The following is an 11,501-nucleotide window of genomic DNA, read 5'->3' on the forward strand; positions in this document are numbered from 1 at the left end:
GAGGAAATTGGCAATAGAAACATGGGTAACATCTTTCTTTTTTAAATCATAATAATTATATGATACAAATAGTAAAGGCAATGATCTTCGAAGCACACATCGAAGCTAAACTCGTTGGAAAAATCAGAAGCTTTCTTCTTCTTCTTCCTTCATGCTATGAAATTACAGTCTCTTGTATGCATCTTGCACTACCAGAGACTCAATACCCCCTTTATACTACAGGATTCATTGATTGAACTTAATCCAAGATCCTGAAACATAACAATACAAACAACTAAGTAAACCCAGAAAAATTACTTTGGGGATCATTTCTAAAAAGGACCCTCTAGTGGCATCATTGCTTTTTTAGCAAAGTGCCAACACAATAATAACATATAGTACTAATCAGCTTGAGTATTTAGTAAGATTTTGGTTAGTTTTGGGATGAAATTCAAATTATGAAGAGAACTAGAACTGTCTGCCAGTGAAAGTCTGGCCAAATTTCCAGGTGGAAGGAGCCACATTGTTGGAGATAACAGAGCGGCGGTCGCTGGTGGTGACCTTGAAAGACAAGGCTTGGCCATTAAGGTAAGCATTGCTCTGCCAATTTTGGCCCCAGTTGTGAGACATGGCTCGCCAACCAGTCCTAGAGCCTTTGATGGATACAGACACAACATCACCAGCTCCTCCAACATTGCTTATTAACACAAGATTGAAGTATGAGTGTCCATTTATGGTGAACCTAATCCCACCACTCTTCCTGCAACTAACTCTGCAAAGACGACCCAAAAGAAAAGAACGTTAGAACTTGAACTGGGTTGTTTTTGAGGTTTCCTTTTTCATTTATCTTCCATTATGTGTCTTACAAACCCAGTGATCAATGTATAATAGAAGATTTGTGTTTATATAAGTTGAAACTTTTATGGAAATCACTTCAACTCCATTATCATGGTATCAGGGAAGAATTTCTAGAGTTTGAATATGTTAACTACCGTCTCATGATCAGTTTATTAATTTCAATACAAACTAATAGATCTGTGCCTGATTCTCACGTAAAAGATGTGTTTATGTATAAACATATGAAGAGATGTCTGGACTTTAGATACTGACTATTGTCCCATTATCTGTTTATTAATTTCAATACAAAGTAGTATGTCTGTGCTTAATTCGCGTACGAAACGATATGTTAATGTATAGACAATGAATTGATGAGGTGAAAGGCAATGTTCGGAGAGCTAGGTACGACAAGTACCCACGATACAAAAATAGACAATGAAAGTTGAAGTAAGAAGTGAATTAAGACCAAATTATATTTGTCTATCTATACATATTTACCTCCTGTACTGGACCGGTACGATTCCTGCTTTATAGTGAGCTATGTGCTGGAAAACAGGCTGAGAGAGATCGAAATGTCGCAGAGGAGGATTACACCAGCCTCCTGCATTGCCTGGAAGAGCATTGTTCGGAGGACAGAAATTTGTTGCTGTAACAGTGATCGACCCGGGCAGACACCATCTACCATCATTCACACATTTAATCTCAAAACAAGCTCCACAAGCAAGTCCATTCTTGAATAGAGCAGTGCTTAGTGCAGCTGTGTTTGTTCCATAACCTTGGCTATACAGATTCCCATACCCACAAGCTCCTCCTACATACCAAAGTTGAGCTTTTTTCAGAATTGAAATAGGATTTACGAAAATGAGAGAGGAAAATCACCATTAACAAATTTGTTTTTGGATGATTGAATCCTTACCCATTGTACCAGAAGCATCACCACCTCCATAGAAAGTAGCATGAGCACTAGACCATCCAGCTCCATAGCCATGAATGTTCCTCAACAAGGCTAGGAAGAAAACTAGACAAGTTCCAACTACAACATCCATTTTCCTGCAAACAAAAGTGAAGCAAAGGATTAGGATGGTATAAGAAATCTCTTTGAAACCCTCATGGGAAAATTTTAGTATATGTAGAACAAAGAGAAGGATCATATAGACCAATACTTACAAAGACTTGAAAGTCAATCTGAAAAACTTGGTTAAGGTAAGGAAGATATGGGGATATTACAACATATTTATAGACATATGCATAGTGGGAAGAAGGCAGAAGAGGAAGAAAAGATAAATAAACAATAATTGAATATGCTGATGATAGCAAGACGATGATAAATAAGTCTGCTGATGCTAGAAAGATTAGAAGTTATAAAATTTTCATCGGAAGAGAGAAGACGACAAGTGTCAATTAATCTGTTAAGCAACAAAAGGGATTTTATTATAGGTTGAACTAGCTTTGCTGTCACTAAGACAAAACCTTTTGTTTATGCTTTTTCTGGTGCATGCCAATCTGGTTTGTTTTTATTTTTCACCATCCTGTAAATATGGTAGGTTTTCAAAGTGTTGCTGAATTATATTCCTCCTGATATATTAGAATCATGTTACTTTTTCACTTTAGCTTAAATTTTTATTGCATTCATAAAATGAAGATAATTAGAGAGATCATTTGTCTCGAAGCATTAATAAAATGAAGATAATTAGCAGTTGGGAATCTTGTGAGAGTTTATTGTTCTTCGTTTTGTAGTGTTAACTACGTAATGCTCCGAATGAAACAACATTTACATAAAAAATTTAAGTTTAAATTACTTTATTAAAGTAATTAGAGTCTGTATGTCGAGTTCATCAATTCTATATCTTGATAGTTTAATACAAGTAATGTCATGAATTACTCTTTATAGTTTATTAATATTTTATGATGACGATTTGATTAAGTGTTAAAAGGAAAAAAGAAAATGCAAAAAGATAACACCGACAAATTCTTTGAAATCTTGAAAAAAATTTATCCGGAGAAGAGTAGATAGTGGCATTGAAAGGAAAAGCACATAAGAAAAAGGTCATTTTTACAAAGACCTTTTTCTGTGAGGTGGAGAGTTGAAATTGTGGAAGTGTATGTTGTCTTTTTATATAAGGTGTGTGTGTGTATATGTATATATATATGATATTCTGATGTTTACTTTTACTTTTTTATATTGATTACATAATTAACTACCTAAAGGATAATTAATTTACCCAATCATAAAAATCCAAGGTTGATATAATTAGTACAGCTTGCATGAAGTTGTATTTTTCTGCAACTTTTGAGAAATGAGAAAGAGGAATAAGATGCTTTCATCTTCAAAAATCTTCTGCTACAAGACATTCTACAGTTATGACATTTCAATTTGTATTTCAAGGATCTAACTTTCCAAGTTTTATAACATACACACACACACACACACACAATGTAAATGCAGTCTACATATAATGAATCATAAAGAAACGCTTCATCAGCAGAGTAAGATTTAATTCTCCATAAATTTGGTTCCATATAATGAACATATACATAGGATAAAAATCTGGGTCTTCCCCATTAAATCAAAACTCTTTAGCGCAATCCATACTCTAATCCAATTCTTTTTTTAATTGAAAATACATACAATTCATTAGTTAGAATATACATAAATATTAATTATAATACAATTTTCTAACGAGTACATAGAAAAATATACAGTTCGAGTTGAATGTACAATCTCTCGTTAGAGAAAAACGTCATTGGATTATTATATTTTTTTCGTTCTTTGCACTTAAATTATGTTCCTCCTAAAGGAAATCTGAAGGACATTTTTTTTACCTCGATCATATATATTTAAAATTTTACTCTCAAAATGCTACTTACATTGAAGTAAAAAATGGAACAAGATGATCATTGCAGGAAATACATTTCCTTGTCAACTGAACTAATGTCGTAAGTAATTTAGTATGAAGTTGTTTGTTTTCTTAATCCGAAGTAAACGAGTGACATTATATACAAATAGGCTTCGCATGAATGATTGATTTCAGATTTTGAGATTCAAATCCAAAATCTTTAAGCTGACAAGAAAAATGTAAGTAAAAATTTCTCAAAATCAGAAGAGGGATGAAGAGGCAATACAGAAAAGAACGTAGGTTTGCCTAGTCCCTACATGGAGAAAAAAGCCTTATGAGTAATCAAAGTGTTGTGCATGTGGCAGACCAGACGTATCATTACGAACATGAACAATATTAAACAATTCAATTCATCCTTTTCTTTTTTTTTTTTTTCTTTTTCTTTTTCTTGGGTCTAATTAGTTGTATCCAGTTGACAACCCACCTTTGATTCTTGCTGCTACGGATACAAAATCTGTAATCTTTACAGCTTAATCAATCATGAGTACGCGTACGTGTAGAAATTGAAGAAAGCTATCAACTTTCTGCAGCAAGATTCTCACAAACTGTCAGATATATTTACATACATATATATATATTTTTTTTATGTATCCAGACAAATGGGTATATGATATAGATCATCAAAAACAAGACAGTATTTGAAGTCATCCATCTGCCATTTTGCTTCAAGTCAGTGACTACAGCTTGTTTCTGCATGCATGCATAATTTGCTTAGATCAATTTCTGTTAAGAAAAGTTTCCTATGATTTTCATGTTATATATTTGAGAATGAATTATTTGATTAAAAGAAAAAAATCCACAGATAATGATTTCTCTATCTAACCCCATAATGGAGAAATGCTTTTGGCAGACACTGCCAAATGCTACAGTATTTGAATCTTCAATATCAAATGGTGAAGATATTGGGGTTTGGCCATCTGGTCTGATGCCTAAAATCTTCTTCTTTCTAATTTTTTTTAATCTGGTTGAGGGAAGAATAAAAGAAAAAAGAAAAAGAAAAAGAAAGAAAAGAACCATCCTGTAGAATCATGGCAATAACAGTTTTATATTTTACTCATCTTATAATTAACCTAATGCATGTTACTGTCTATCCATTGGGTAAACTGCTAATTGTCTGTATTGTATATGGATAAGTTTCTACCTAATCCCAGATTATTCTATCTAATCCCAGATTATTCTCTAATTTATTAGTATATTTTTTAAAATTTTTAAAGATTAGATAAGAAGAAGATAACAAACACCAAGAAATACAAGTTTAGGTTTTACTCCTCTGTCATCATGTGCCTGAGTATCATGTCCTTCCTCCAGGTGGCTACCCAGAACATGGAATTTCTTATTGCTCAAAAAGAATATGCATTTTTAAATATATATATATATATAGAGAAACATATAGTTCGGAGAATATTATAAAAGATAATATCCTAAATGAGATTTTTTTTAACCATTGATTATATAAAGAATCATTATTAGTTGAGTTTGATTTAAGTAGGGAAGTTATCCAGTTGTCTGATATTCCAAATGAAATTATAAAACTTGGATCAGACCGTTGGATACTTTTAACACTCCATTATCACATGGTGGGTGATAAAGGTGATTTAATATTTCAATATAATATTTATGATGGTAAAATAAAAAAAATGGTATATTATTATCTTATTATGTTCGATTGTTAGAGAACTGTTATCGCTATTTTAATTATTTAAAATTATGTAAATAAAATTATGTACTAAATAAGTTGATATTGGAAGAATGCGTCTTTAAAATTACTCCGAATTGATCCAAAAATAATTTTTGCGCTAAAAAACAACAATGAGGCTACAAAAACTCATTCACTGTATAATCTACACATGGAATCACATGTCCACTTGTTCAATCTTTTGAATATATGATGAAAGGTACAAGTCCTACAAGGGGTATGTAAGATATCTGTGTAATTAAGCAAATATTATATGCCCCCACCATTTTATCCAAAAAGACCAAAAGAGTTTAGATAAGTTGTCATCTACTCGATTCTAGGCCACATGAAGCTAGAGAATAGCAGAGTTGTAGAAAACCAGTAAGTGATTCAAATCATTGGGAGCCCCGACTAGAGGGAGTTCCTGTGCAAAACGTGAAAGATTATCAGCCATTCAGAATTGAATCCAGCATTTTCCAACTCTCAATTCATAAAAACAACCATGTGAATGCATGAGGCAGACTGGGTCACTCTCAGGATAGTGGCCCTGGCATCCACTGAGATAGGCTGATATGGTTCTGGCTGGTTTTGGATTATGATAGATATATATTTAATTATTTGGGTATCAAGCTTAATTCTGTACGTATATGCAGCAGGGTCACAGTAATAAAAAGAGAGAAAAACAAAAAAGATTCACTTGAAAGTCTTTCCCTGCTAAACAACTTAAAGAAAGTCGTTCCTGGAACTTTCACATATTTTGCCACATACCTAATTATAAGCTCAGGAAATTTCTCTATAATTTGGTGTAAGGATCCGAGTGCGACCAAGAGAAAATAACCAGGGTAACACTGGAATGGTGGGAGAACAGAAGGAGAAAAATGAAAAGGTTCACAAGGAATCCAAACCCTTAAGGGTTTACTGTTTTAAAAAATAGGGATATGCAGCATGCGTCTGGAGAATCCTGGGAAGGGAGACATGGACAGCAATCTGCAGGGGTAGTTAAGTGGCATGTTTAGGGTTTAGGAGTGAACAGAATGATGGATGGCTTTCCGGGTTTCCAGGACTGGGTAGCTCTCGGGTTTTCCGGGAAGGATACATTCAGAGTACTTTTCAGGCATTTTCTTGTATATAATCTCATGTTTTTGAAGAGGTAGGCATGGAATGAATTATTTGAAATATAGTTTCATAATCTCCCTGAGATTTTCTCTCTCTCTCTCTCACTCATTTTCTCTCTTTCTCTCAGTTTTTCTCTCTCTCCCCCTTGTTTCTTCTGTCCCTCTCTATTTTTCTCTCTTTATCTAAAACCTGCAATACATACCTCCAGATAGGAACCATGTTCCCGGATCCTGACATTTAGCAATGGCCCCTTCCAACCTTTTGTTCCAGAAGAGGTGAAATATGAATATAAACCTTATGAACCATCCATATGTATACTCTTTTGGAGCAGAGCCTTACCTTTTCAAGGCACCAACAGTATGCTCTAAAAGCAAAAGCACAAACATTGGAGTGTAGATTCTGCAATGAGCAAAGTTAGACCATTTTCTTGGAGACAAGCTGCAGAACTTCTGAGGCACCTGACGCAAAGGTAGTTGATCCCCTATGAGTGCTGTTGATTTGAAGTACCTGGTTGAGGAATCATGTAAAAGTCCATCGATTTGATGTGAAATATAACCTGGAATGAAAATTCAAAACTTCTGAAAGCAGATTATACTGATCAACCATGCCATTATACAGAGAAAGGTCCTCGTTTACATCTGCCTCCCTAAAAAGAGGACCCATTTAAAAAAAGTGAAGAAAAGGAGCAGACGCACAAAACATTTATAATCTATTTGCAAATGAATTACAAATAAGGCGTTACTGGATGGATAATCTGCCTCGAACTCGTTCTCTGCTAGAAGACGATGATCCAATCCTCTGCAACACCTTTGCACCGAAGATATCTTTGCTCGCTTTTCCATTAAAGTTGAAATGCCTTTTAAGACGATTCCTTAAGGAAGAACCACCATTGCTCCAGCGAGGTACTACCCCTGCCCAGCTTCTCTTTACTGTGTCAATCTGATGTGGGTTTTCACTGTTACAATTGCGCTGATTTCCCAGCGGCTCAGATATGGCAACCCCTCTGCCTCTTCGGATAGATCTTAAGGCCATCTGCAATGGTTCGGATACAGATGAGGATTCTTCCATTGCTCCAATTGTTTTCAAGCACAAGGGGCAAGGAGGATCATGAATCTGGATTTTAGGGGTTACTTGCTCCAAGCATTCAGCATGAAATACATGGCTGCAATGTAGAATGCCAGCAGTTGGCATATCGCCACCTCTCATTATCCGATGTGAACTCCAAGGGGACTTCTGCCACAGAAGTTTTCCACAAACACCACACTTTTGGTCTGTTACAGGGCCAATAGGAGACCTCAGGCTCTCCCCATCAATATGATCTACAATATCAAATTTTTCTCCATCAAAACCTAGATCATAACTGCTAGCGCTGCTCCACCTGAAACCCTCTCTTCTAGAGCTTGTACTGGGGTTCGGTGATGCTTCCAACCTTTGAAGTTCTGTGAGGGTTTTGTGAAACTTGTGCTCCACACTTGAACTGTTATCAGGCCAGTCGGATGGTGAGAATTGACCCTGGTGATCTTCGCTGGGTGTCAACCTGCCAATACTGCCAATATCTGCATCACCAAATGTATCACAATCTGACACAGGATTGCGAAACACTAGTGGGTAAACAGGTTTCGACATGTAAGATCGCCGACCAGGGAAGTTGCGGTTAGGGAGAGAGAAAGGATGCTTGCTAGTTGATTCCCATTGGCTGGACTCAGAAAGTGAAGAAGGAGATCCAAAACTAGGGGATGCTGCAGCTGCTCTGAAAGCATACCGCCTCTGAAACAAGAATATAAAAACCTAAATGCTAAATAATAAATATTTTGTCAGGGCTCTCAATCAAAAAGTTATAAACAAAAATCACCTCTGTTGTGTGAGGAAACCAAGAGCTTCGGGACCTAGACCCTGATAAATGAGTGCATATTAATAAACCAAACTGCAAGAAGATTATAAAAATGGTGTACACAAGAAACTATGATTATTATTTAACAAAATATTCATTTCTTTAAAGGGGGAGAGATGAAGGCTATCAATTCTATTTACAAACAGCTTCGTTTCCGGGTATCAATTTTATTTATTGAAACATAAAACATACTGTGTTTTTTAGAAACTAGAAAGGTAGTACTAACAACAGTGTACTTTTAGTCCTATTAAATGGTACCATCATCCATTTTATACACATGAGATGCAAATAAGTTTTGTACCATGCTGTGCACCAAGAATATTGGGAGGAAGAACTGTTGGGATAGAACCAAGTCACAGATTTGCTTCCAAATTCTACAATGTTTACAAGAGTAACATATTTGCTGAGTAGATTTTCATCTTTTCTCTGATAAATGCGGAATAGACACACACGAGTACATGTCTGGTGAGTTAGTCAACAACCAATGGTGAAGAAATGATATGAACACCTAAAACCCATGACCTAGATCAAATTATCCAAACATAACCAACATCTCAATCATAGAAAACATGATCAATATCTTGCTGCATTTAACATCTGAGAGCCAGTATACCTCTGAATGTTAGAGTATTTTCAATTACGAGAAGGCTTTTTTTTTCAGAAACTTTAAAGATCTAAGCAGGATTCAATTAATAAAAATAGAGCCAAAAACAAACAGATTTTAAGTATAAATTTGAATGACTATTTCAGTTTCTACTTATTCACATGCCCCTGGCAATAATTAGCTATAAGCTACGCACAAAGCGCCCATTGTACCAAAACATGAACAAGGTTTTCACTGCAATATTAAGACCTTCAGCCCATTGTACCAAAAGGCTTTGAAATAGGACCTTCAATCAAGCCTATCCTATCGATCAAATCGTCCAGCTGAAAAAATAACAATAAAGAAAAGGATAGAAATGGTTGGTTGCAGCTTACACTATTGGACAATTAGTTAAACAAAACAGAATGCATGTCTTAATTTGAAAGTTGAAAACATAATACTTTAACTAGGGTGTACATATATTAAATGCATGTCACGTTACAGACTCTTAGTCCAATTCTAACGTAAAAGAACACTATCCATGAAAACATCTTCGTGGACTGCCAATAGCAAGATGAAAAACAAAAAGGACACAGATAGGGTTTATGCATTTCTCCAATGCCACCTAACAATAGCATGCAAAAAAAATAGGAACCTAGTATTATTGTATCAAAGCAATCAAAAAGTAATCAAGTTAGACCCCTTAAAAACATGTATAGTTTGGCTCACATTAGGAAAGCACTTTTGTCCATTTTGTTTGGAGCCTACATATGGATAGAACAGATAAACCACAAAATTGAAAGCAGATTAACATGGTAATTTAGAAGCAGGATACTTTGTGCAGCTAGTCTGTGTCTTAATTAAAATGAAAAAGAAAAATTATCACATGAATATAAAGCAGAGTATCAAAAAAAAGCTTTAAGAAAAATTAAACCATGAAATCTGCCTGTAAAAAACCTAAACAATCAATAAAAGAAAAACTCATGAACTATCCATCACATTGAAAATTGACATAATCTTATAGATTTCATGGTATATAAATATTATGTCTCATCAATGGAACCGTGCCATATAGTTGAATGGTCTGTATGGTCAGCTACTACTAGTTCCGGTCAGGAAACTACTGAGAGAAGAAAACTAGGGTGCTGTACAGTAATGAAACAAATATTAGCACCATATCACTGACAAAATAATAGGAAAAAACACATGATAATAGACAAGTAAGACCACTAAAAAGTAAAAAGAAATAATATTTAAGAAAATAAGAGCAAGCATTGACTAAATATAAGAAATAGGTATCAACTCAAGGTTACCTCCCACTGTGGATGCAGCAAGCTCGCCCATATTGAATTTGGGCACTGGTGAAGTCCACCGAGGCACCTGAACATTTTCAGGCGGGCTTTCAGAGTAAGAGAGAACTCCATCAGACACAGAATGGTGATGGTTTGAGTATCGTTCACTACCCACCCTGCTTCTGCTTCCTCTACTATTTGAGGATAGTGATAATCCATGCAAAGGAACTCCATTTCCCCCATTTGGTATAGCATCTGCTTGTAACCGACAATTCCATATCCTCGGCGGAGGAGGTGAATAACTAGAATTTATTCGCCAATGTGGCTCATTATGATCCAGAGCTTCCCTTCCATCAGTTGGCGATTTTGCCCCTTGTGGCCCAGCGGCCACACAACAAAGTGCACCCGTGTTAGCTATTTTCTATTGGGACCAAAAAGTTATCTTGTACCCAGTGAATGATTTTCTGAAGAATGAAGTTTCACATGCTACCTCATACACCAAGTTTCCAAATGAAAATACTCACACTGAAAAGTCGTAGCCAGAAATTATAAATGACTACAACAAGTTATATTGAAGCTAACAAGTGTCTGCCGGCACGAACCCGGTTGGAACATTTCAAATTCCCATCAAGCATTCTCCCCATCTAAAGAGATAGTTAAGTTTCGGGTAGAACTGCTGCTTTTGAAATCCGATTAAAGCAAGCATCCAGCTTTCACACTGGACATACACATTGAACAAATTTAACAAGTAAGCCAACTGAATCTGAAAATAGTTAAGTACCACATTTTTCAGCTAATAACAACAGTGGATTCTAAAATTACGTGTGAACCACAAAGTGAGTCCTGATTAACATACATGATAAAAGGATATGCCCAAAAAAAAAAAAAAAAAGAGCGCGTAAACAAGCAACTACAGAGTTTCATAACAGTTGGATACAACATTTTTAAGATTAATTTAAATTGACTACTCTTATTATAAATTTGTCTCACATCTAGTAAATTTGTCACTCTCCTATCCATTTTTTAGGACTGCAATTTTTCATTGTCATTTTCACCAGTAAATGGAGCAGACCAACACGCTCTTTCCACTTAAATTTTCACTATTCCAAGACAAAGTTTCTAAAGATGGCAGAAGTCGAAACCATGCAACTATAACTAACTCTAAGATTTAGATAAAGTCCATAACTCTGTAGACAAATGACTTTTAATCTACATCGTTAGCATCCAAGAA

The 11,501-nt window shown here is 35.3% G+C and overlaps 2 protein-coding genes across 2 annotated transcripts; both read right to left on the minus strand.

Annotated features, from left to right (window-relative positions):
* Positions 1–7: 7 nt before the first annotated feature.
* On the minus strand, positions 8–2,190 carry LOC110814908 (expansin-A15-like). Its single transcript, XM_022042489.2, has 4 exons — positions 1,984–2,190; positions 1,733–1,866; positions 1,315–1,627; positions 8–751 (listed from the first exon to the last, which is right to left on the minus strand). Exons 2-4 carry the CDS (start codon positions 1,860–1,862, stop codon positions 448–450), a joined length of 747 nt encoding a protein of 248 aa, XP_021898181.1. The 5' UTR covers positions 1,863–1,866; positions 1,984–2,190; the 3' UTR covers positions 8–447.
* Positions 2,191–7,066: 4,876 nt separating this feature from the next.
* Positions 7,067–10,914, minus strand: LOC110814884 (RING/U-box superfamily protein). The gene is made up of 4 exons (XM_022042466.1): positions 10,873–10,914; positions 10,292–10,691; positions 8,357–8,397; positions 7,067–8,271 (listed from the first exon to the last, which is right to left on the minus strand). Exons 1-4 carry the CDS (start codon positions 10,912–10,914, stop codon positions 7,243–7,245), a joined length of 1,512 nt encoding a protein of 503 aa, XP_021898158.1. The 3' UTR covers positions 7,067–7,242.
* Between the last annotated feature and the right edge of the window lie 587 nt (positions 10,915–11,501).

Source organism: Carica papaya, chromosome 6 (assembly GCF_054855325.1).
Source record: "Carica papaya isolate Zhongbai chromosome 6, ASM5485532v1, whole genome shotgun sequence".
In the NCBI taxonomy this organism is placed as follows: Eukaryota; Viridiplantae; Streptophyta; class Magnoliopsida; order Brassicales; family Caricaceae; genus Carica; species Carica papaya.